Here is a 25,614-nt window from a genome sequence, read left to right as displayed (position 1 = left end):
GGGTTATCGCGTATACGCTGCCCTGAGCGGTCCGTTGTAGAGTTTTCGCTTCGTACAGCGTCAGGTTCCCGTAAACTTGGAATAATTCGGTCTCAAATGCCCCTTACCACAATCGGGAGCACGGAAAGGGGCAATATTTCGAACAAATGGATTTGCTTACAACGAGAACCGATTGCACCAAACCCAATTTCGAGACATCCGTGCAGCATTTTCACTACAATTACAATCGTTCAATATAGTCAGAAACTCTTTTAATGACCACCAGTGACACCAGTGTATGATGATACCAGTGTATAAGCGATGTCGCTCATACACTGGTATATACTCTACGGGGACAGTTATTCGCAAAGTGCCCGACTGAGTGCTCTGCAGCTTCAACGGCGCCCTCGGAACGTCGATCCCGCGATGATCAAGAAGTGCGACGTACCTAAATCAGCTACGCGGTACGTGTACCGTGGAAGTAACGTTTGTCTCCTTGAGTTAATGTTCGCCAAAAAGCTGAATACATTTGTCCATGCACGCGTAATAAAGATAAATGAGTGAAAATATTGACATATCTGACAAAAGAGATTTTTCATAAGGCTTTAACCCAATTCTAGGATGCCATCACTACTGTTGCTGCGTGATTACCGTTAATAATACCTTATTATTCTTTCCTTCACAGCTTGAATACCTCTTCCATTTACGTAATGAACAGTATTCGAGAGATCCTCTATGAGTGCTAGATGCCCCTTCCTGTCTACTATTGCTTGGTTTTTTGCTGTCGGGGTGATGAATTATCGTACCTCTGGAATTTTGTAGATATTGCCTATAAGATGCTTCCTCGACTACGCAATAACTGCGCGAGTGGCGGTACACGTGCATAACCGAACCCCTTCTCGCTATCTACCTAGCCCTTTCTAAAGCCAGCCTGTCGTCAGCATCGGTCACACATTCGAATATCGCTGCAGGCACTCACCGAAACGCGACGCACGCGAACGCGCCACGCCTTAGCTGCGTGTTTCAGTTGCGCACCGGCGGTCCGTATACGCGCGCACCACTGAAATGAGCCAGTACGAGCTCGTGTACGCTGATTGCACTTGCACTCTCCACAGCAGCTGCAGGTACACTTCCGCTAACGAAGAATTCTCATTACACGGGCGGAAGTTTTTTCGACTAAAGAACCCGCCACGTACCTTTTTTTGAACATATTCGCCTGGCGATTTCCGCCTGGACATACATCAAAGTACAATATAGTGGAACGATTTGCGCGAGGTCTGTGACAAGTGGCTAATAGGAAGGGAGATCACGCTAAACACTGAAGCTCCACAAAGATCCATGCCACAGGGAAGTGTCTCTGTCCCTGCCTCACGCAGTTCCCGAAGGACATGGTCGCTTCAAGCCGCCTGTCCCGACATGTCTTCCCACGAAGTGATCTCGTATCGCTTGCACGGGCGTTGCCATGGCATGAAAATTGCCCCTTCAATTGGCAAGGTTCTTCTTACTGAATGTGTCAGTGCCCCACTTCTTCAATCTTCACAATGCTATCATTTTGAATGCCAATTTTTCTGCTTGACAAATAAACCAATTGGACCTTATCATCGCTGGGACTAGACACTTGCAGTTGATTGATCTTTTATCACATATATTGGTATTTTGGAGAGCTTGTCTACTGGCCCCCTCGCAGCCCTACCTGCAACTGTGGTCAACGAAGCTATTTCTCTCTGATTAAGTACCTGCAGGCAATCCTCATGCTGCTGACATCATTTTCCGACCATTAGTGTATTTTCCTTCGACTACTGATAGGTTGATTGCTTCTTCCTAACCTTCCCGGAACTGTGTCTCTTAATAAGAGTGCGACGTGTACGCACAGTGGTGAACGAGCGATCACGTGCTGCAGTGGCTAAACTGTGCAAAGCGTCGCACGCGTCATGCTCGTACAGGCGGCATTCTCATTTTGATGTACCTCAGTCGCTAACCACACGTTCAACCCATTTTCGTATCAATTTCGAACACGCTAAACTGTGGCTCATTTGAAGCAGCGTTGCTTTCCAATATTCTGACAGAGCCCTCGCTGCACACAGCCGGTGTAGGAAAGAAAAGAAAAAGAGGAACACCCGGGGAAGGGATGGCGTGAGCTGGAAGAACGCTGCTGACAAAAAAAAAGAAGAAGCAAGAAAGAAAGACGAACGAGAAAAAAAAAAAAGGTAGCTACAGAAGCGTACTTTTTCTCTCGTTCTTTTTGCCGTGCCGCTGAACGCAGTTATATAAACGCGTAGGGTCCCCACTGGCCCCTCCCCTGTCGCGAGCGGAAGATGGCGTCGCGGATTGGTTGCTGTCCCCTCCTCTCCAGTTTGCCATTTTATGTTTCCTTGCTTTGCCCCGTTTTGCTCTTTGCGGGGAGAGAGCCGTTGGTGCTTTTTATGCGAAGCCGCGTCCCTCCTCCACAGCGCCGACAGCAAAGGGGCAAAGAAGAAAGAGAAAAAAAAAAAAAAACGAAAAGCAAATAAAAAAAGAACGAACGAGCGCAGCGCCGAGAAGGGCCGAGGGTGGCGACCCGCCGCGGCGCGCTGCCTGGACAGCATCAGCAGACGCGCGAATCAATGGAAGAAAAGCAGACAACGAAACACGAGGGAGCAGCAAAAGTGCAGAGCCGCGCTAGGGTGTCGAGGAAATAAAATAAAGAGTGACGAGGCTGCGTACAAGACTTTGGCAAAGGACGACGTCTGGAAGAGAACAAAGAAAGAAGAAATGAGGCAGGCATCTTTCAGTGCGTGCGAGAGCGCAAACGCATCCTAGCGTACGCATGCGCAATGGGTGTACAGGGGGCGGGAGCGAAGGGGCTTTTCTTTGTCGACCCTGAGCCCCGAGAACGTGGTTTAAAAGTGACTTTTTTTTTTTTCCTTTTTGCGTACGTTCAAACGGGATCTTTTGTGTGTTGTCGCCCCTTTTTGAAATCGCCTGAACAAGACAAAAGGACGTTTCCTAAGCGGGGAAGATTTTTCTCCGGTGTCGTGTGCAGCCGCGGTCTTTGTTTTCCCAAGAATCCGAACATTGCACCGAGCCAACGCAGCTGTGGGTATCGCAGTGGTAATCCCAGGGAATAAAAAAACAACACTAGAATTCGTAAACGGTCACCCTCTTATGGTCTAGAAAGCTTATCTAAAAAGAAAAAAAAAGAAAAATAAGAAGCCGGGCGAGAGTTTGAAGGGTTAGAACCCAAACATTTTTTTTTTTCTCCTTTGCGGGGGCAAATGAGTAAAAACTCGTTTTCTTTTTTCCGCCTAATTCTTTACAGACGAGTAACAAGATGAGAGCCATTTCATTTTGAAGAGCCCACTATATAAAGCTCGGAAAGGCAGCGTGAACTAAGGACGAGAGAGAAACGCAATGCAAACAGGCTAGCCTATAGTGCTGAGCAGCACGCTTTTTAGATATTAAAGCCTTCCCCCAATTTAACCACATACCACCGAAAGCAGAAAAAAAGGAATGCTTATGAGCGATAATCTGAAAAAAAGAAATTAAAGATTCAGTGGCTGCGTAAGACGCGGGCAATTTTCGGCATTCAGGTTAACCCTCTTAGTTACACGTGTTTGTAATATCGATCAGGTGCCGAGCAAAGCGCACGGTCACCCTATACCTGTGACACGGGGGTCGCGCTGTCAAGCATCGCTCAGGATCCAGTGCCTGACATTGTGAAATACGGGATTCTGTCCAATAGCAGATTAAGAATTCGGAAAACTATGGCCACCCACCCCTCCTAATAATCTCGGTAGCAGAAAAACTATTTTTCTTGCTACAAGCATACAACGAAATTTGGCGAAAAACGAAGCATCAAGGTAAGCAACAGCCCGCAATAAAACCTTATATGCCAACATTGCCTCCCAGTATCAATTAAGTTGGCTAAAGTAGTTTTTTATGTCACGTTCAAATCATGGCGTTTATGTTAATTCCGAACAACGGCAACGATGACCCAGTACACGTGTGGGATAACGCTGGTAAACAAATGAGTAGACTGCAGTCGTGTCACGCATACACAACTTATCATTTCGCGCGGTAAGTGACATTCGCCACGCACCGGACGATGCGGTAACGCGACACGCAAGAACGCGCAGCGGTACTAATTGAAGCGCGGTGCCACCGCTGACAGCACCGCGGTCACGGGCGGTCGGCAGAGCACGCTGAAGCCGACCGATTCTTCACACAGCAGCGCGAGAGCGTCGGCCAGTTGTAACGGCGCGGACGGTCATCGAGAGAGACCATCCAGCGATCAGCGAGATCTCGTGGCAGCGGACGCGCACCGGCCGCACAGTCGACGCTCGCGCGGTTAAAGAATCGGCGGACTGCGAACGGTGCACACACTTCGCTGCGAGCGATTTCGGTTGATGGTTAGGTAATGAAACGCGCTGACTGCTATGAACTGGTGACGTGGTGCCCTCCAATGACACATTCTTGCACAAAAACATTACCATCTCTACATGAAAGGAGCGCAAAATGCAGCTCTGGTATGACGGTGATCTTTGTTCCTATTGTTCGCCTTGCGCTCAGCCTATTCTGTTGGCGCTGCTGTTATTGTGCAACTCCGCTTTCTTGCCAACCTTACTGCGTCCTTTTCTTTATTTGTGAAAACAATGGCCGCTACCTTCCGTCAAGCCAACAGCGCACGAAGAGCAAATTAAATGAGCCGCTAGAAACTCCGTTAGATCAAATCCTGCAGTCTACTGCAATGTTACACTTGGTCCTCTTGTAATTCTGCATTTCTGCTTGCCCTTTGTAGCAGGCGGTAATAGCACCAAAGCGCGAAAATCCAATCGCGAAGCAAAATTATTTCTGCGTTTAGTGAGACATATATCTACATAATAGAAGCGCACCTGAGAAACAGCTATAAGGGCGGTCGCGTAACCACAGTGACGCGGTCGTACGCCCAAGATAAACCACACCCTGCGACATCGTGCGAGCTCTATAGGAGTTCATTTCGTATACCGTGTACTGATCTCACGCCACCTCGGTGATGTTTCGTCGTATCACGTTGCGGAATGATCAACATATCGCTACAAGGAATCGCTAAAGCACTGCGTTCAGGTATTACAGCGACCCCTTCATTTGTTTAACACAACGTCAAATGACTTTCTTATCAAGTGCGCTCGATCCCAATGCGCACACAAAATTCGAATGGTTTTGGCCAATGAACGCCGCGACGATCACACATCGCGCTCTCGACAAGTGCAGTCGCTCATTTCATTACAGCGCAAAGCCCAGTCAGTGTCTGCGTCGTCAAAAAATGCACACCGCAAGCGACGACTGCGCTACAACCACGAAATAAAGACAACCCCGTTGAGAAACCCGGTGCTCGTGCCGGACCATGTCGCGCCCTGGGAGGCGCTGGCTACTGGTGCGAGAGGTGCTCTAGTGCGTAAAATACGCAGCGCTTGGGTACAGCGTGTGTGCATATATATATAAAAAGCAACAAAGATTATTGCACCAGAAATTAAAGAAAAAAGTAAAAATAAACATGGTGCCACTATAGGATTCGATCCCGTGAGCTACAGATACCAAGCCCGGTACTTCACCACTATAGGCCACACTTTTTTGTTTTCTTCATTATTGCCACATTGAACAACACAAGCACCGGATAAACACATTCGGGGAGCCAGTCTCTAAGAATTGGCCGTATTGTGCGAACCGGTTAATATTCGCGCATGTTTAACGATGCTTCAAGCCTGGGGAGCCATTCAAGTTCTGGGGTTTGAAAGTGGCACACGGCTATAGTTGTGCCGATGCTTTTCTTGAAATATAGCCGTATCGGCTCTGCGTCCAAGTTCCGAACTGCCATTCTAGGTCACCAAATGCTATGGAGGCTCAAGAGCATAACGAGGTCGAATGGAATACCGTCCTGATTTTCAGCTGGCAAAAATCTTATGCCGAAAGCATCCACAGGTAGGTCTTTCTTTGAGCACGTTGTAAGATATCCCAGAAGAAAAAATGCTTCCCAAAAATCCAGAAAGACATGCGCGATCGTTTCTGGCTTTCGACAAATTAAACAGGGAGTCCTCCAAGGCACAAAAATTCTCTTTTCGTCTAGATAAGTCTTCCCATCTAACGTACGTGTTTGAGTTCAATTTGAAGCAAAATGTTTTAACCCCTCCTGGTACATTCATAATTTTAACTCGTTTAGTAACATTTGCCCATGGTCCGGTACAAAGTGTGATCTATACAGAAGAACCGGCAAGACTATATCACATAGATCATTATATAGTTTCTTTCGCGACACAGTCCAAAGGTAGTCCGAAGAGAAACAAGCCTGCAAGAAAGTACAAGACAGGTACTTTCCTGCAGGCTCGTTGCTCTGCGGTTTTCGCTGAGGCCGCCCGGCATACGTTCCGACGCGACTACTAAATTAGGCAATGCTCTGCCCAGTCTAATTTGACAAACAGTCTGGAGAAAATGGTCTGATACATCTCGAAAAACTATAATCTGTTCACTAGCTGTCGTATGTAGACGTGCGACAAACAATCCGTCGTAGCACACACGAGGAAATAGGTTGGTTCGCCGTGTGCGCTGCCACGTAGATCCCCAAATGAAAACGGCCAACACTCTACGTATCTTTTGCACATTCACACGTGAACAACGAATTACTTGCATTATATACCACAATTTTCTTATTAAAAACAACTTACACCTCGTTGCTCTCGAAAAAATTGACCAATAAAAGTATTTGAGGTTGTCAGCTTTCTCAAGCACTTCAGCGACTTTGCGCCGCCACATAGGGTCGCTGTCTTTATAATTTTCGAACGGCACTCCCAAATAGGTTGCCGGAGTCGTAACCCACCTTATATAGCAGAAAATATTAGAGAACGTGGGCCAGTATCCGTGCCAAAATCCCCCAAACTTTCTCCAGTTGATTGCACTGCCACTAACCTCCCAGAAATCTTTAACTTTCACAGTATTAATACTTTTATCATCAGCACAAAAAAGTGCCATGTCGTCTGCATATGCAAGCAGACGTACTTCCGTTGTACGGAGACGAAATCCTCGTATGGTGGTGCTATTGATTATGCTCAAACAAAAAAAGATCCAGTGTACATGGAAGAAAGCAATGGCGACAGAGGGCGTTCCAATTTGATGCGCGCCTACCACCTCATTTACTATCAAGTGCGTCGTGCAGCCTCTGTATGCCGTGGCAACACCCTCTCTTACAACGGATCCTACGTTCAGGTGTTCTAATATAGGCAACGATATGTTGTGAGGCGCTCTATCAAGCGGTTTTTCGAGACCTAGCTGTAGCGTTGCAATGCTGTTGGAATTAGCACCACAACACTCCAGAACAGAACGAGCTTTATGTATATTTGTAACTATTGATCGACCTTTCATGCCGCAAGTTTGATGTTCACCAACTAATTCAGGAATTAGAGCTTGCAGCCTCTTAGCCAGAATTTTCATGAATATTTTGTAGTCTATGTTTGTGAGCGATATCAGCCTATACGAAGTAACTTGGGTAAGTATATTCTCATCTTTAGCCTTAGGTATGAGAACAGTGTGTGACGTAAGAAATGACGGCGGAAGGACCATCATATCAAAAGCCTCGTTAAAGAGTGAAATTAAGACTATATATACAGCTAGCTTATCATTTACAATGTTATAGAATGAAGCTGTAAGCCCATCAAGGCCCGGAGGCTTGCCAGAATTAAAGTCATCAATAGCTTTCTTAACTTCTTCCAGTGAGATCGGCATTTTGAAATTTTCTTTTGTTTCATCGCTTACTCGCGGTATTAGAGAGAGAAATTTATTTTCGGAGGCGTCGACTTCACTATACGAATATAAGGGGCTGCAATATTCATAAGATATTCTTTGGATGCCTTCCTTTTTTCTGCGACGTTCTTCCACTCGACTCTTGCTATTTCGTTCAGGTGCGCCCGACTGTTTTTCCAATCCCACAGTGCGCGCGCTTGGTATAAAAAAAACTCGCCACACGCCATCAAGCGCTCTGACCGAGCTCTGATTACTGCGCCTTCGTGTTTCTCCTTAGCTATAATTTCTCATTTCTGTTTTATGGCACTTATGTCTTCTATAGAAATTCCAGGCTGTGTGCACTCTTCTGAAACGAAAGTGCTTAGGTTAGCTCGAAGAACATTTTCTACAATCTTTTTTTCTTGCATTATGGCGCCTGACCTTTCAATGGCTTTTAACTTCACTTTTTGCTTAAGCATCTCCCAGTACACGAATATAACTCCAAATCGTTTTATAATACCGTTTGCGAAATTTTACGATTGCGTCGATGACATAGCTTGTAAAAACGTCGTCTTTTAAAAGATTATCATTCAGTTTCCAATTATCCCAAATAAATCTACACTTTTTTATCTTTTCCCGACGTGAAATATTACGAGACAGCGATAGATAAATGGCACTGGCTGAACCCGATACTCTCTGATCAACGGTACGAAATCGGCAGAAAAATAGGCACGATCCCACCGCGCGTGATTATGACCTTGAAAATGGGTAAAGCGAGTATCAGTTCCAAACCCACAAAATTCATCGACGTCTTCCAAACAATGCTGACAGATGAGATTATTTAAGCAAAGAACACTGACATTCCTATAAGGAGTCGAGCTGGTTTTGTCGTTTGCCGTGAATTGAAGCCACCAATCAGTATTACAAATCTATCCGTAGCACGATTACAAAGACGGCGCCGAATAAAACAACAGACGAAGAAGGGAGACACGAGAGAAGCACGTAGGCACAGCAGTTACTGTGCACAGCAGTTACTGATAGTTTCAACATGCCTTCCCTCTGTTCTGCATCTGAACATGCATAAACACAGACTATGCGCCAATGGCCCTCACATCCCAAAGAATGATATGGCCAGAATTACATGTCCCCTTTTCTAGAACTGCGCCCAATGTTCTACGTGTCATCAACACACACACACCCTGCCGACTTGCTCACTGCATGGCACGCACATACATCGTACCTATCGGTAAAGAGGCGCACCATACTATCCGTCCGTTCTTGACTCTCTATTTTAGTTTGTTGAGTTGCAACAACGTCCAAGTCTTTTTCGGTAATTAACCTGTAAAGCTGACTTTGCCTCCGCCTGGAGGCCAGCCCTCTGATATTTAGCGTCGCCACAAACATATGCTTTTCAAAGGTAGCCATACCTAGTTTTGTTATTGTCACCAGACAAACAGTGTGGAGAGCTTCTTAACAAGCACGCCAGCATCATGTTGATCAAACAGCCTTCAGGATGTCTCAGTGTCGTCGTCGGGGAGCGACGACGAGCGCTGGGTTCTGGTGACTCGCTGCTTTTTCCCAGCAACGCGCCACTCCCGCTGACGCAGTCGCTGTTCCGGAGGATCGCTGGTTGCGTCGTCGTGGCGGCGCTCAGAAGCGGTGCTATCCATCGACGCTGCGCCGCCGTCCTCCACACTTGTCGCCCACCTCCTCGGCTAGCTTTAACGCAAGCACTTCCCGACCTTATGGCCCAGGTCACTGACTCGGTCCTTAAAGCCGTGCAGCCCTGGGTCAGCACCCAAATTAGGAACGCCACTAGCTGCGAATCCCCTCACCTCAAACGTAAGACAGCCTCCCGCCAGGCAGCGGAGGAACATGGTTCAGGCTCTGCAGCTGGTGGGTCGGTGCGGCCCCTCGCTGGGGTTGCGCTGGCTCCCGGCCAGAGCTAGTCCGCTCGCCCGTAAATAAATAGAACAAGATGGCTAGCAGATCTAATAGGAATGATAAAAACCTTGAAAAATTCCAGATCATCCAATGGAACTGCAGGGGTTTCAGAGCTTGGAAAAAACGGCCACACCTCCAGCTCTACCTGCAGACCCTATAGGAGACATGCCGGCACTCATTGCCCTGCAGGAGCCCGGCATAGACGCTAAATTATCAGGCTACAGCACCTTTCAGGGGGGCGCCTCTACGTGCATCTTGGTGAATAAAGCTTACACCGTGGTTCAGGTCGACTTAGACTTGAGTACCGAGCAAGAATATACAATGGTCCGAGTACTGCCTCTCAGACGCCGCGACCCGTCAATACATATCCTCAACATATACTGCCCTCCGCATAAGCCGCGCGTAACGTTTAATGAAATCTTCTTTCGCGCGATAAAAATGGCAGCCAAAGAGCCTCTAGTGATCGTTGGAGACTTCAATGCTCCCAGCCTTCATTGGGGCTACCACTTCGAACAGGCAAGAGGACGTAAGCTGGCGGAGCTCATCTCGACTCTCAGCCTCACGTTGCTCACGGACCCGGCGTATCCCACCCGAGTCGGGAATTCGGTAACCCGCGACACGTGTCCCGACCTTTCTCTCGTTAAAAATGCTAGAGCGGCTGCTTGGGAGAACTTGGGAGATTCTCTAGGCAGCGATCACCTCCTTCTCCGGACTACACTCATGGCGAAGGCAGCGCGCAAAAAATGGGGTCAGGCCAAGCTGACCGATTGGCACAAATTCCGAAATCACACTATCCCTCCCGTACTATTTTCCGGCGGATACGCGGAGTGGGCTAACCACATATACAACATTCAGAAACAACACGTCACAACACTACAAACCACCGAAGAGATCCCCGCAGTGGACACCCACCTCCTGCATTTGTGGGAGGCGCGCCGGAGCTTAACTAAACGGTGGAAAAAGCAGAAAACTAATCGCAAATTACGCGACCGCATAGCCAAACTCACAGAGCAGGCTGCAGCGTATGCTGCCGAACTCTCAGATTCAAATTGGATAGCACGCTGCGACGCCGCAGCTCATCAGATGAGCTCGAAGGGGACGTGGCGTCTCTTTCGCAGTCTAATCGACCCCTCCCAAACGAGAGGGGAGACGCAAAAGGAGCTCCGGCGGGCTCTGCAAGGGTATCAAGGTACGACGGCGCAACTTGCGGACACTCTGTGCGACAGATATCTCTGTCGTACGGAGGACCCGCCTGGGCCTGAGTACATATACTCTGGCAGGCCTAATGAAACACTTGATGCCCCTTTTGAGTTGCACGACCTTAAGGCGGCCTTAGCAAAAATGCGCCGGGGTACGGCTCCGGGACGGGATCACATAACAGTGAACCTATTGGCGAACCTACCGGACCCAGCCTACCTCCATTTATTAGAATACATCAACCAGATCTGGGACGGGCGTCCACTCCCTCCCGAGTGGAAAACGTCACTTGTGACGTTTATCCCTAAAACAGGTAAGGCCGTGAATACGGACAACCTGAGGCCCATATCATTGACCTCATGTGCGGGCAAGCTTATGGAGACGATGGTTCGGGATCGCCTCTCTCCATACCTGGAGAGTAAGGGCTTTTTTGCAGTCACCCTGTTCGGGTTTCGCCCCCACATGTCTGCACAGGATGTCCTTCTCCAGTTGCACAGGGATGTAATACGACCCACAACTATGCAACACAATGACAAAGCCATCCTCGCCCTTGATCTGAAAGGGGCTTTCGACAATGTTAAACACGGAAGCATCCTGGCCAACTTGAGTTCTACCGATTGTGGGGCTAGGGCCCACGCGTATGTAAGAGATTTCTTGAGTAATCGCCAGGCCTTCCTTCGGATTGAGGGCGAGGAATACGGCCCTTACATGATGGGAACACGGGGTACCCCTCAGGGAGCGGTGTTATCACCGCTCCTGTTCAACATAGCTATGATGCGCCTCCCAAGCCAACTGGCCCGGGTGGAAGGCATTCAACACGCGTTATATGCAGATGACATTACAATTTGGACCACTGAGGGGAGCGTGGGGAACATGGAGGCCCGCCTTCAGCAGGCCGCTTCCATAGTCGATGCGTATGCTATGGACTGTGGGCTCCAATGTGCTCCAGCGAAATCAGAGCTTCTGCATGTCAGAGCGAACCCAAAGGATAGGACAGCAATTCACATCTCTCTGTCAGGAGGTCCTATTAGAGAGGTGGAGGAGCTCCGTATTCTGGGCCTTTTCATTCACCACAGACTCAGACCGGACTCCACCATTGTGAAACTCAAGAGAGTAGGCGAACAGGTAGGGCGTATGATCCGCCGCGTTTCCAACAAGCGGGGCGGTCTGCGGGGCAGGGACGCGCTTCGGCTCGTCTATGCCTTCGTGACTAGCCGGATCCTCTACGCCGTGCCATATCTCCGCACTACTAAGCAAGACGAGGCGCGAATAGACGCCATCATCCGCAAGGCAACTAAGCGAGCCCTGGATCTCCCGGTGGCTACCTCTAATGCCAAACTGAAGGCATTGGGGGTGCTAAACTCCTACCAGGAGCTGCGGGAGGCCCACCTCGTGAACCAATACACGCGGCTCATGCAGACGGCCCCTGGGCGCCGCCTGCTAAACCGCTTACACATCCAACACGACTGCACTCCAGAGAAGACGGAGCGTATCCCAGTAGTGTGGCGCCATATGCTCTGTGTCTCCCCACTCCCCCGTAACATGGACACCGACATGCACGAAAACAGACGACAAGCGCGGGCTCGGGCTCTTGAGAGACAACACGGCTCCCAACCCGGTGTATATTATGTAGACGTAGCCGGGCCGTCGCCCACGGGATTTTACACGGCCGCTGTTGTTCACCAGGAAATGCACGTCGATGGACTCTCTTTTCGAGCCCCGAATTCAATGCGAGCCGAGGAAGTAGCGATAGCGCTTGCTGCCGCCCACGCCAATTCGAGAATCATCATTACGGACTCCCGAAAAGCATGTGATCATTACTTGGCTGGGGAGATCTCCCCCTTAGCTGCTTGCATTCTAAGACGGACTGCCACTGATCCAACACCGAAAAGAATCATTTGGGCTCCTGGCCATCAGGGCGTACGAGGTAATGAGGCCGCTGACGCGGCTGCCCGAGCGCTTATTTACCGGGCTCCTCATCCCAGCTCTTCTGGCTCGGAGACTAACCAGCCGCTGCTGCGATTCAGGGAAATAATAACGCATTATAGCGACAACCACCGCCTTTTCCCAGCCCCTGCCAAGGGGCTGAGTAAGACGGAGGAGCGAACTTTAAGGCGCCTGCAGACAGGTACTCTGCTCTGTCCTGCAATCTTAAAGCATTACGATCCTAACACGGATGGGCGATGCCCGCACTGTGGGGAGACCTGTGATATCTTCCACATGGTGTGGGCATGTACTCAAAATCCCCACCTCCCCCCTTCCCCTACCCCTTCCAGAGAGGCATGGGAGACTGCCCTCCTCAACTGCTCCTCGCTTGAGTCCCAAAGGGCTCTGGTGAAACGGGCGAGAGACGGGGCATTGTCATGCGATGTCCCGGACTAGGGACGCCGACCATGTAGCGGGGCCACTCTGTGGCTCCCAAACTCTCTTGCAGCAATTAAAAGTTTTCACCACTACCACCACCTCCTCGGCTTCTGCCGTCGATGTTGAAGCAGCGGAATCATCAGTTCGCAACTGTACCCGACCACCTCGGTAGACGCGACGCCTCCGTCCTTCGCGTCTGGCGCTGTACCCGCTGGTACATCCCTGGCTTGGGTTTCGGGTCTTCCGCGCCAGTTGCATAAGCTGCGCTTCTCTCTCTTACACCGTCTAAGCCAGCGTTCGCGGCAGCCTGTTCCGCTTGATCCTCGTCCATTATCAACTCGCTGTTTTCTGCCGTTGCTCGAAAAGCGGCTCGCGCATATAGGGCCTTGCACATTCCGCCTCTTCGTGCCCATGGGCACGACACTCGTTGCATCTGGGCACTCTACAGTCACGGCGGATGTGTCCTGTAGCGCGACAGCCCTCAAAAATGGGAGCTCGGCCTTGCAGACCGACGAGTACTGTTCCATTTGCGATGCGCATTTGGTGCGGGATGCGTTCGAGGCTTACCTCATCACGGAGACGCGCAACACGCGCTGTTGAGTCGGCATTACGTCGAAGCCGCCCGTCTTCGACTCGTCGCCAGTGACCTCCTTCACGTCCCCGTGCTCTGCGAACGCCCGTCTCACTGTGGCGTTGCTCACGCTGAACGCGCACCGATGCACTTTCAGCCGCACTTCCTGCCTCTGAGGGTCGATAACGACCCACATCCGACCTTTTAGAAGGAAAGGCTCCTCGCCTCTTTCGCTTCTTAATTCGGTGCGGAAATGCAGAAGCCAGACAGACGTGTGACATCTGGTAAGCCCCTATATGCCACCAACCTGGTCAATAAAGCCCTCATTGGTTGGCTAAAGTCGTCTATTTTGCACGGGCTATGTCGCAATGTAGGACAGCCATTGTCTTCAGTCCTTCTCCGGTAGGATGACAAAACGATCATCCTTTGGCACTTCGTGGATCCGCGGCCAGCGTCGGCCACTGTCGCAGCTCGCGAAGAACCAGTCACCCCCACGCATCGGTGACCAGAAGAAGAATAATCAAGCCACACCAGCTGATGGCAGGTTGTGTATAACTTTCCAGACTCATGCGCACCTTTAGTTTCGCAGATGCGTCTCGCACAGATATTGCAGATGCGCAATTACCCCGCCACTAAAGCTTACGCCTGTATCTGACAGAAAACATTGTTGTCCGTGTTGAATAGGGTGCTTGGAAGTGCCACAACACTGAGTTTCTTTTGCGATTGGTATACTACCTTAAAGAAATGTCCTAAACGAACCGCCGACCCGGGACGCTGTATGGGCTGTTACTGCCGATCGCGATAGCCTTTTCTATTTGTTCTTTACACAAGGGATATGCAACATTTTCTTCGTTCAATGATCCCTTTCAATCTGCATGTCTGTCTGCACTCTTGAGCAAAATTACACCCTTTTTCCACACAACAATAATCGTCATCTGTCTTGTCCGCTGGTTTTTTGCAATAGCGTCTTTACAAGATATAGCGCCGCACGCATGTAAAGAAGGAGCGGCTATAGCAGACGACGTGACATATACGCTATCGCCAGGAGTGATACAGTGTCTGCCAGCCCATACAAAAATGCATACTTACTTTCTTTAGACTTTTTCCCAACTTTCTATCAACTTTATTAACATCCTATGTACTTTTACTTCCTATTAACGCTTGTTACAAGAAAGTTGGTAGGATTTGTATTTACTTTAGTTTGAAGAAAGTTTGTTAAAAGAAAGTATAAAGGAAGTTGGTAGGCTTTATATTTACTTTCGTTTGAAGAAAGTTTGTTAAAAGAAAGTTTAAAGGAAGTTGGTAGGCTTTGTATTTACTTTCGTTTGAAGAAAGTTTGTTAAAAGAAAGTTTAAAGGAAGTTGGAAGGCTCTGTTCTTACTTTCGTTTGAAGAAAGTTTGTTGAAAGAAAGTTTTAAAAAAGTTGGTAGGCTCTGTTTTTACTTTTGTTTGAAGAAAGTTTTAAAAAAGTTGGTAGGCTGTGTTTTTACTTTTGTGTGAAGAAAGTTTGTTGCAAGAAAGTTTTAGAAAAGTTGGTACGCTCTGTTCTTACTTTCGTTTAAAGAAAATTATACCAATTGTATTTGCTTAATTCGTTTGTTCATTTAATACTGCGATAAAGAAGCGTAATATGCAAATTGGTAATACAATAATTAGTACGAATGACAGAGTGTCATAGAGATAATTCCTTCGTGCACTTTGAAATAAAGCAATAATAGGAGACAAAATAATTTTTTGCTGCGTATGGACATATAATCAGCTGAAGCAAAAGTAAAATATATTTGCCTACACCGGCGAAATTATCTATTTAGGACGTTTCTTCTACTATAAAAAAATACTTTTATACATTTTGAGTCCCTTTACGTCTCCGTGTGAGGCAGACACACTACCTCTGCTCCATCTAAAACAGTGGCATTATTGGACTTCTTGACATATTGTAAGGCTGTTTACTTTTGTTCGCGACGCTTTTTTGCCTTTTTCCCTTTTGACTGGGCAGATAGCTAAATTCGCGAACGAAACCACGCACACGCAGAGGACGCCGCGTTTTTTAGTAGTTCGCAAGCAACATATGACTCGGAGTTGTCGCCGTTGTCGCAGTGTTGTGGAGTGAACATGAAATCCAGAAGTCATTCAGACGCGCTCGAACGGGCCCCGAGTTCGAAGCCTACCGCTGATTGATATTATCGCACCGATAACAAGTATGAGGCGGTTCGTGCGCTTACACTTGTACTAAAAAGAGTTCTGAGGCTCAAGTAGACACATTTTAGCTTTCGCCAACTATACCCGCGCCGAGATCATTCCCCACCGAAGCATAGGCACAGCGTATCCTTCCGAGTCTGTCTGCACGCTATCGGCGCGTCAAGGCTCAGGAATAAAGAAGTCTAACAAGGATAAATCACTGTCCTTTTCAGATTTCGCATCGGTGTTTTTAAATAAACCATTTTTTCATATTTACAGTGCCAGCACAAGCGATCAGTGCAGATGCTACGCGTCATAAACACAGGTATATGTGCTGTCGCCGAAGGCTCCCAGCACTAGCCTGCGCTTCTCTGACGAAGAGATATCACTAGGCAGACGGGTCGACTGAAAGGCATGTTGAATACGGACAGCAGATTTGCCTTTGTGGTACCGGCGTGAGTTTTAGTTGCTGGGCGATAGCGCATCTACCGCACTACCATGTCTGTGCGAAACGTATCGCTGGAAAACTAAAACTGCTTCTAGAGTTTAACCAATGCCTTGGTTTAATTTTACAAATTATCCTTCACCTTCAATTGGCTGGCGTGGCGCAGCGGTAGAGTACCGGACTTGAGATCTGAAGGTCGGAGGATCGAATCCTGATAAAAGCGTCTTTTATTGTTACGTTTTTTTTTTATTTTTCCATTGCACTAAAACGCTCACTGTTGCTTTCTGCGTTCAAAAAAATATATGGGATGTCTAGGCACCGCATATTTAACACGCTAGAGCTGTTTTTCGCGTCAGCGCCTCCCAGTACGCCGCGCCTGCCAACGCCCCAGCATCCAGAGCACGGCACTGGGTCCATAATCGGGCGCTGCACTAGGCTCTGGAAGCGTGTATATGGGCGGTGATCATGAATGTGCGCTCGGTAGGTGTCAAAGAAGCCAGTAGGCCGTCCACCATTGCAAGCAAACGGACCTGCACAGACGGCGGGCTGATAGGCTCGTGTTCGCCAACTAAAGTTCGCTCATGGTTCGGCTTAAGTCCCTGTATATGCTTTATAAATAAGCAAGCTTACCCAGATACTGTAAGCCCACCAAATGGGGCCTAAATGCCTGCCCTCCTCCCAGCTGCGGCTTCCTTTGAGTAACAAAATCTGATCTCGAAGGCGGTGCTTTTAAAAACTGCATGCGCCTAAAGCGGATGGGAATCTTGGAGGCAATATCCACTTCGTTTCTTTTTTTTTTTCTTATATACATTTCCTTAAACTTCGTATCACAAAGTGCATACTTTTACAAATTACACACTTTTCGAACCTACCAAATTCGTGAAAAGGTCTCTACCGATTCTTATTAGGAAAAAACACGGAATTTTCTCATTTACGTTACATTTTTCAAAGAACCGCAGTGTGGCGCCACTGCAGTATTTGTTTGGTTCACAGATCACGTTGGTTGTACAAAGTGCTCGTTGCTGTAAGGCGGTAGTGGAATTATGTTTTAGAAGTGCCTAGACAAAATGTGCACCTTGTCGTGTGCATTAACCATCGCAAAACCTTCCGGACTCGTGTAACGACATTCGTTCGCCGTGTGTTTCGTGCGATCCACTCGTGTCGACAGTGAGTGTCCTACTGCAGCGCCCGCCCGTTCGAGCTTCTTTGTTCTGCCGAGCTGCCCGCCCGTGCTCTCGTGAAAAGTCTGGTACTGGGGCTTCGAATCATAGTGTGTGGAAGACTTTGTTGAAGGTGGTGATTTTGCGGAGCTGGAGTTCATCGAAAGTTCTACAGTGCTTGCGCCAGAAAAAACGTCGGTGCCACGGTACGTGTGAGACGAAGAAGCGTTTGCTTACTACGTCTTGAAAGGTAAGCAAGTTGGGCGCTTGCGCGCATTCTTGAAGCTTATAGTTCATGTAATGAGAGTCCTGTAACTAGCCAGAGCATAGCGCTTTCTGATCGCAGGTTGCCCATGTTGCTGTGTTCATTTAGCAAGAAATTTGACGAAAGCTTCGTCTGATGTTGCAGCGTACTAGTATTCTTCTGTGAAGTATATGCTACCCGCATTGATTGCTATGACTAAATAGGCGCACAATTAAGAAAACACTGAAAGTTGCTGTTTGCTCGGTAGTTTCCTAGCAAGAAATTCTTCGTTATGTCGGCGTTCCCGCAATTATAGTACATGTGTAATGTATACGTTGATGTGTGGTGGGCTTCGCGCTTTGGCACACGATAGCTAAGTTTGACGATTGAGCAGATATAGCCTTGTATGAAGATGTTTGTACGTATGCAGTTGGGTTTGAAGGTCTGCGTCGCGAGAACCTGCCTGTATCGTTCATGTTCTTGAGTGTCTTCGCGAATTTGTCTGTGAACCGGAGCAGGTATCGGCCGATAGTACAATGACAAGGTTTCTTTTTAATCGAGACATTTCAGTGAGACGCTGGCCTTCTTTATATATAAGTAACTGGATGTCCGCTCTTGGCAATCGTAGGTTAGGGCTAGTGCATAATAAAGGAAGGACTGCGATTTTGCAGCGATGCTTACCGCTCGATTCTATGCCACTCTTGTCGCCCACCGCTAACGGCCGGCTAACAAGGGCCGAGGCGTCGGTCAGACCACTAACGCATAGCGAAAACAATAGCATCGCTACGAAATCGCGGCCTAGCTTTCAGAATGCTTCTCATGTGCTCAATATTTTTTTTTCTTAATCCAATGCTCTGTGTTTTACTATATATCCGAGTTTTGTTGATGATCGTCCTAGTTGTCCGTTGTTGCTGCTGATTTCGTTCCTTCCTGAAATTTCACTTGTTACAAAATAGCAGTGTAAACCTCCTGAGATATAACGAAAAGAAATTTGTACAACCAGACATAGATTGATGCAGCTGGCTATGTGAGGCACGCATTGCAATTCCACATGACACTGGTAAATCACAAATTCCCTCCTTCACAGTACAATAAACAATCATTTCTTACTGTTGAAGGCTATGCAGATTTTGGAGGCATCCCTACACCCCCGCAGGAACCAGCTGCACTGCTGAAAGCTGGGAAGCACAACGATAAAGCACCTGATCTGCATGCTTTCACAAAGGTGCGTACAAAACTGTCGCTACCTTGTGAGTTGTAGGATACGTTTGTGCAGTATGCAATCATTTTACTGTATGTGCCATTTTCGGGATTTCTAGTGGCAGATCACTTGAATTTTATCTTTTGGTGATCTGGAATGCCCTCAGTTTAATCAACTTACCAAAGTAGCCTCCTCTGAGTTGCATATAATTGGGGGGGGGGGGGCTTAAGTAATTATGCATGATATACTCCCTACAGGTTCTATAACTATCTAGCCAAATTGCCTGTATAAGAACGTGGTTGAGATGCATGAGGTGTCCAGACGTGTATAATTTCTATCTTTTCATTATGCAGTCTTATGGAGTTAAATTCTCACACTATTGCCTGTGTGCCTATATTCTTCCCTCCAATCGGTCACACTTATGTATTGCATGCCATACTTCACCTCCTAAATACATTTGCATAAAATAATGTTTTGTGGCTTTATTATGTAGCTGCTGAATTCCTAGTCAGTATGAGTGTTCAATTCCTCAAACTTATAACAAATCATTAACCTTTTGCTGTTAGAAGCTCACAATGAGTCTCAAGTGCAGGTTCGTTTCAGGCTGGAAGCTGGTCTCCTTTATACATTACAGAAATTTGAGTTGGTAACATGCTATAGGAAACTGCTGAATCATATAACAACCAGCCCAGTGCAGTAGTTGCGAACCATACCATGACAGCACAGCTCAACGCTGACAATTCACTGTTACATTGCCATAATTTTTCTCAATTTCTTTGCCCTTTTTCAGTTGGCATGGGCTAAAGCTTGTTCTGTGCAATTACTTATTTGTAATGCGAAGAACTGATTTTACTTTCCCTCGGATTTACCAAGATGTCGCAAGGAGGCTTGCTTTAAGCTCAAGCTGCCCTGCACTTAATTTTTGAACTATTCACTTTTTGTTATAGTGCAATCATTTGTTGCACTTCTTATCAAATTGAGGTTTCATACTGCGAATAATGCACTCTAGAGCACCTAGAAGAATGTGTTCTGCTACTCACATGCATGGTTTAGGCAAAAAGTGCCTTAATGCTTTCGCCAAAAGTTCTATCATTGAGAGTTTGATAGAAGCTTGTCTGGTCGCGATGGAACATGACAAAGAATGACATAGACTAATCAAATTAAACTTTAAAAGCTAGACAGTTTGGCGTCTATTCGAAAGCCTTATTCTCAATGGGGCACAAAGTAGAAGTGCCTACTTAGTAGGTTTTAGCATGTGACGCATCCATCGCGCATAACACGGAGAGGATTCCTTCGTTTCGATAAGTGTGCGTCCTGTTGATTGTATCTCTAGGGAACCCACAGGTACAGGTGTGGCTTCCAGTTTCTTTCCTGGCCAATTGCACTAGAGTTCATGCAGTCATTGTTGTGCTTAATAATTGCTGCATGCTCTGCCAAAGCATTCGATGCCACGAGTTGCCATTTGCTTCAGGCAAAGCGCTTTTCAGTTGCATGTCTGCCAAAGTTCAATCTAACCGAGAAAATAGAAATTTACATGCACATTATACTTTTGAGTATAGGGCAAGTAATTGTGGAACCTTGCTGTAAATGTACATATAGATTTCTTTCATTATGCATTCTGTGTATTTAATTTTTTCAATCTACAAGCTAGAAGATATAGAATTTGGCAATTACTGTTCTTGAAATTTGATCATAACTCTATTCAATATGGAGAATTTCTTCTAAATACTTGTTCAGCAGTAATCTGTCAAAAAGAACGTAGCATACTCTTTGTAAGACACTATGGTTATGGACATTCATGAGCTGATAAGTGTGCAAGGATGGGTTTCTTGCCTCATGTTGGTTTTACGAGCTTAGAGGCAAAAAACTCATTCTTGCATACTCACCTCATTCAAAGCTAGTGAAGTGAGGTATTTTCAATTTGGGCTTCAAAAACTACTTCAATTCCATTACATTGATTGCAGGTGCAAGTAATTCTGCTTCTATAAAAAAAATTGAGCTACTTCATTTCTGAACCAAACAGCACGACTTTCAGAAGCTCCTAGCCCACCTCACAAAACAGACACTAAATGAAACATTAAGACATCTTAGTCATATAAGTTATTCCTTCAAAGCTCCTTTCTTCATTTATTTGGTAGCAAAGCTTTGGTTAAAGAAAAGGAAACCAAACACACACATGCAAGTTTGGCTGTTGCCAACCACCTGAGTGTGAACTAGCTAGTCTGCACGAGCCTAGAATATTTGTGAAGTGATTGTAAGATGCTGCACATGCAGACAGTACACTGATATGTGGATAAAACGCTGTTGGCACTAACCAGTGCAATGCAATATGTTGTTGCAGAGATCTTGTATAGTCCTGAATGATGTTCACTTAGTCAAGTTCAACACCATGATTTCAAAGGCTGTAAGATAGTTTCAGCCTGACACTCCATCTGGCATACCCTTCCGACACCTTGCTCATCAAAGCCACTAGCATGGTGAGCTGCCATTGATGTTGATGCTATAAGGACCAACGTGCAATCTGCTGCAGCAATGCATGATAGGGAGAGCAGAATACGTACGAACAAATGGGCTGGAGCCAGGAGCAGTTCTTATTTTAATGTGTGTGGCTGAAAGAGTTGAAGTGCCCCAAATGAAAAACTGGCTAATTAGGACGAAAGATGGTTTGGTGGCAAAGCTTACATAATTGCTGGAATTCGCTGCTGAGGTGACATAAAATAAAGTCGAATCATGAAACACTTCACTTCTGAAGAGTGAAATGGGGTAGCAATTGTTGCAAGTTTTACGTGAGCTGGAAAGTCTAGATGCAGCAATATGCCGAATGAAGCCATCACATTTCTATTGCATCCTGACTCACTGGAAGTGTTTAAGAGACCTATAGATATAAACCGCAGTTTTTGTTGCAAAGTCACCTATGTTATTGTATCATAGAATGACTTCCTACAGTAGACCATCTAAGTAAGAAATTATCCTTTCCGAATATTATAGCAAAGGAAAAACAAGTGTTTTAGTTACAAAGCATAAAAACGAGAACTAATGTTTGCTTTTCGTTTTCAGGTGGACCTTGGGTAAGAAATCCTCCTTGATGAGGCCACACTGGCACGACTGCAGCGAGACGCAAAAACTCATGCTAAAGATGTGCACGGGGCCTCCTGAAGGTTCTTTTCAGCCCAGAAGAGTTAGAGAGCACAAATCTCTATTTGGGCGGCATTCCAAAGCCCACAAGGATGTCGCCGAAAAAGAGGCTTTGGACCCAAGGTGTGAGAATGCCATTCTGAGTATGTGTCACAGCGCAGACAACTAAAACGTTTGCTTTAATTCGTAATTTGAAGTTAAAATCTTGTGGATCACTCCTTTGTGCCGTCCTACCCAGACACACTAACAGAGACATAAGGCTGAACTAACTCTTTACTTTTTCTCTTCCCTTAGGCTACACAGCAAGGCACTTCGACACAGCGGAGATCAAAAACACGTCATTGATGCTTGCATATAGGTTTTGAAATGTGCTAAATAAATGTTAGTTTTCAAAAAGATTGGAGTGTTTTGTTCATAGGCAAGTACATTTATATATACTACCCATGTTGAAGGTTACATTGGAACAGCACCACAATACCAGAGAAATTTGCTTAAATGTCACCAGCACATTTAAAGCATACTAAAATAGTTGCTAGAATGTTTCTAGGGGGAGCAACAGAAAGTTGGTAGAATGTTACTAGGCTGTTTCTAGGTCGAGTTATAGAAAGTTGCTAGGATGTTTCTAGATCAAGCAACAGAAAGTTAGCAGAATGTTACTAAAAAGTTTCTAGACCGAGCAACAGAAAGTTACTAAGATGTTTCTAGATCGAGCGACAGAAAGTTAGTAGAATGTTACTAAAATGTTTCTAAGAAGTATGAAAATGGTCGATAAATCCTGCTTTTAGTGTCTAACGGATGTTCATTCATTGTCTAAAGAAAGTTTGTAAAAAGGGTTTCAATTGAATATCGGTGGCCAATAGTCGATAGGATGTTGGTATGAAGTATATAAGAAGTTTGAAAACGGTCTAAAGAAATTCAATAGACTGTCGGTAGGTCCTAGTAACATTTGTCTAAAGAAAGTTTATTGAAAGTTACTAGAATTTTTTGTAAGGGAGGAGGTGACTGCGCTCGATCTCGCGCCCAATAGCACATCAAAAGGATGAACCAAAACGCTTGCCACGACAACAAAAGTCACTGCCAACCAGGGAAGCCCAGCGTACATATTTTTTGGATGAAGATACAAGAAAGAAGACCAGCACTGAAAACTATACAACCCTGTAACTCTAAAGTATCGATCACTTTCTTTACAGATTTTGTGTCTTACTTATTTGACACGCGAAATCAATCTTAAACAGCTGACAGTCGGCGCCTTCCTGCTTATACGTGTGTGCGCATTCAAGGGTCGTTCTTCTATGCACGTTGCCCAAATCAACGAAGCGCAGCAAGTTGAAGTACTACCCCTGACTAAACCCTTTTCCGGTACTCTCAGCTCTACTGTAATTCAGAGCTTTGGCCTCTACTCCGTAAATGACTTTCTTTCATTAGTAACCTCAACAACTTTCCCCACATCATACCATGAGCCAATCTACGAGCCAAATTAAATTTTCTAGTACGCCAGTTCGCGAATGAAACGCGATCATTGCGCCTGCGTCGCCCCGTATGCCACGGATGCGCGTCCAGTGCGGCCGCTGCGCTGTTCGGCGCGCGAAGTGGCGTTCCGGGAAGATTTGCTTTACTGACGCGGCTACTGCCTGGCGTCCCTTACAGTGGGTCGCGAGCAACGATATCCACTTGCATTTGTTTGCCGTCTCAATGCGTCCGATCAGGAGAGCAGGATCGGGCCACACCGTCGATCGCCAATGCAGGCTGAGCCGAGTGCGAAGAAAGGGCGTAACGCCCTCGCCGCGATCGAGCCGCGTGTCTCTCGCAAGTTTACGCTCGCTGACTAAAAGTAGGTGTCCTTATTTGCAAGAATAAAAATTGGAGGACGCTTAAGCTCGCCTTCAAGAGTGGAACGCGATAGCGTTATCGCACCTCGCTCGCACCGCCTACTCAAACACGCTACGCCAGCCAAACGTCGCGATCGGCACAGAAAGCCGGGCCCCGACGCGCCATGAAGGCGGACGCAATCATGGGGCGAGTGGCGCGCCACGTGTCGGGGCAGCGCTGTACATTGCGAGGAAGGGGCCTTCTGTTTTTGCCGCAAGATGGCTCTGCGTGTACGCAGAGCGCAGAGGAAATGTAGCAGAAACGTACTTCGCTAATCGTGAAACTGCGACTTCTGTAAGTTACATGGTCATAATTACCTATATACACCGCAGTATAACTTTCTACGGCCCGTTTCTAAGGCAATACCGCATTCACTAGAGGCGATTTTGTCCCGTTTTGAAGTACTCGTGGCTAAGTGGTAGCGTCTCCGTCTCACGCTCCGGACACCCTGGTTCGATTCCCACCCAGCCCATCTTGCAAGTTGTTTTAACGCGATAGCGTTAAGGAGCTCGTGTCGCAGAAAAGCCGGTGTCGTCGGCGTCGGTGTCGGCGTCCGCGGCGTTGGCCGTGAGCGATAAATCACGGCAGGCACTTCGTAAATAAAAAGCAACTTCCAAGATGGGCTGGGTGGGAATCGAACCAGGGTCTCCGGAGTGTGAGACGGAGACGGTACCACTGAGCCGCGAGTTCGATGCTTCAAAGCGGTACAAAAGCGCCTCTAGTGAACGCGGTGTTGCCTTAGAAACGAGCTGTTTCTAAGGCTCAGGCGTGCGTCGCTTGCTCAGGCGCACATTTCGTTGTCGCGCCGAACGCTGCGTTGCTCGACGCTCACCGCGTCCAATGCGGGGCGCGTAGTCGCTGCGCAGTAGGCCATTGTCTTCCACCCCTTGGCGGGTCGACGGGAACGCTGTCGCGTTCCACTCTTGAAGGCGAAGCTTAAGCGTCCTCCAATTTTTTATTTATGAATTGCCTTCCGAGATTTTTCGCTCACGGCCAACGCCGCCGACACCAACGACAGCGGCTTTTCTGCGACACGAGCTTCTTAACGCTGTCGCGTTAAAAGAGCTCGTCTGAGAAGTGCCCGCTTTCCGGTGGCAAGTCCTCAGACAGGCGGCAGTTTGGAGCCATGTCACTCGGACAGTTTCCACCGGGCAGGATGGGCGATCAAACCCTATCAGTTGGGAAAGCGACAATACGTACGGGTCGGAAGCACACTCACTCGCACAACAGAAAAGCTCTATCACAGAATTTGTGATAAACATGAAGCTCGCCTAACTTTTAGCGCAAAGCCAGTGGGATAAAACGAAGGGATCAATGAACGTTTACACTGTGTATTCGTACCATGGTCATAGCAGCACGGTCAGAATTTCGTGTGGTGACACGTGAGGCAGGGTTATCAGCTAGGTTGACAAGAACAGGTGGCAGACATATATCAAGTCTGTTGCGAAGGAATGTTTATCAAGCCACTTTACCAAAGAAGCGCGGACGTAGCGACATTCACCTTGCAATCAAACAAAGTACTTATCGGAACTGTCAGTTATATCCAACTTTACCACTAGTTTTAAGGCTATAGAGATAGACCGCAATGAACGGTGATAA

The 25,614-nt window shown here is 47.1% G+C and overlaps 2 protein-coding genes across 2 annotated transcripts in view; one reads left to right on the top strand and one right to left on the bottom strand.

Moving 5' to 3' along the window:
* Window positions 1–25,614, bottom strand: part of nab (NGFI-A-binding protein homolog) — a 526,490-nt gene that overhangs the window by 324,441 nt on the left and 176,435 nt on the right. The window lies entirely within an intron of this gene.
* Window positions 11,333–13,293, top strand: LOC142583428 (uncharacterized). Its single transcript, XM_075693895.1, has one exon. The coding sequence runs from the start codon at window positions 11,368–11,370 to the stop codon at window positions 13,228–13,230; it is 1,863 nt and encodes a 620-aa protein (XP_075550010.1). The 5' UTR covers window positions 11,333–11,367; the 3' UTR covers window positions 13,231–13,293.

The sequence above is a fragment of the Dermacentor variabilis genome, chromosome 5, assembly GCF_050947875.1.
Source record: "Dermacentor variabilis isolate Ectoservices chromosome 5, ASM5094787v1, whole genome shotgun sequence".
NCBI classification, from domain to species: domain Eukaryota; kingdom Metazoa; phylum Arthropoda; class Arachnida; order Ixodida; family Ixodidae; genus Dermacentor; species Dermacentor variabilis.
This window is presented reverse-complemented; position numbering and strand designations above follow the sequence as displayed.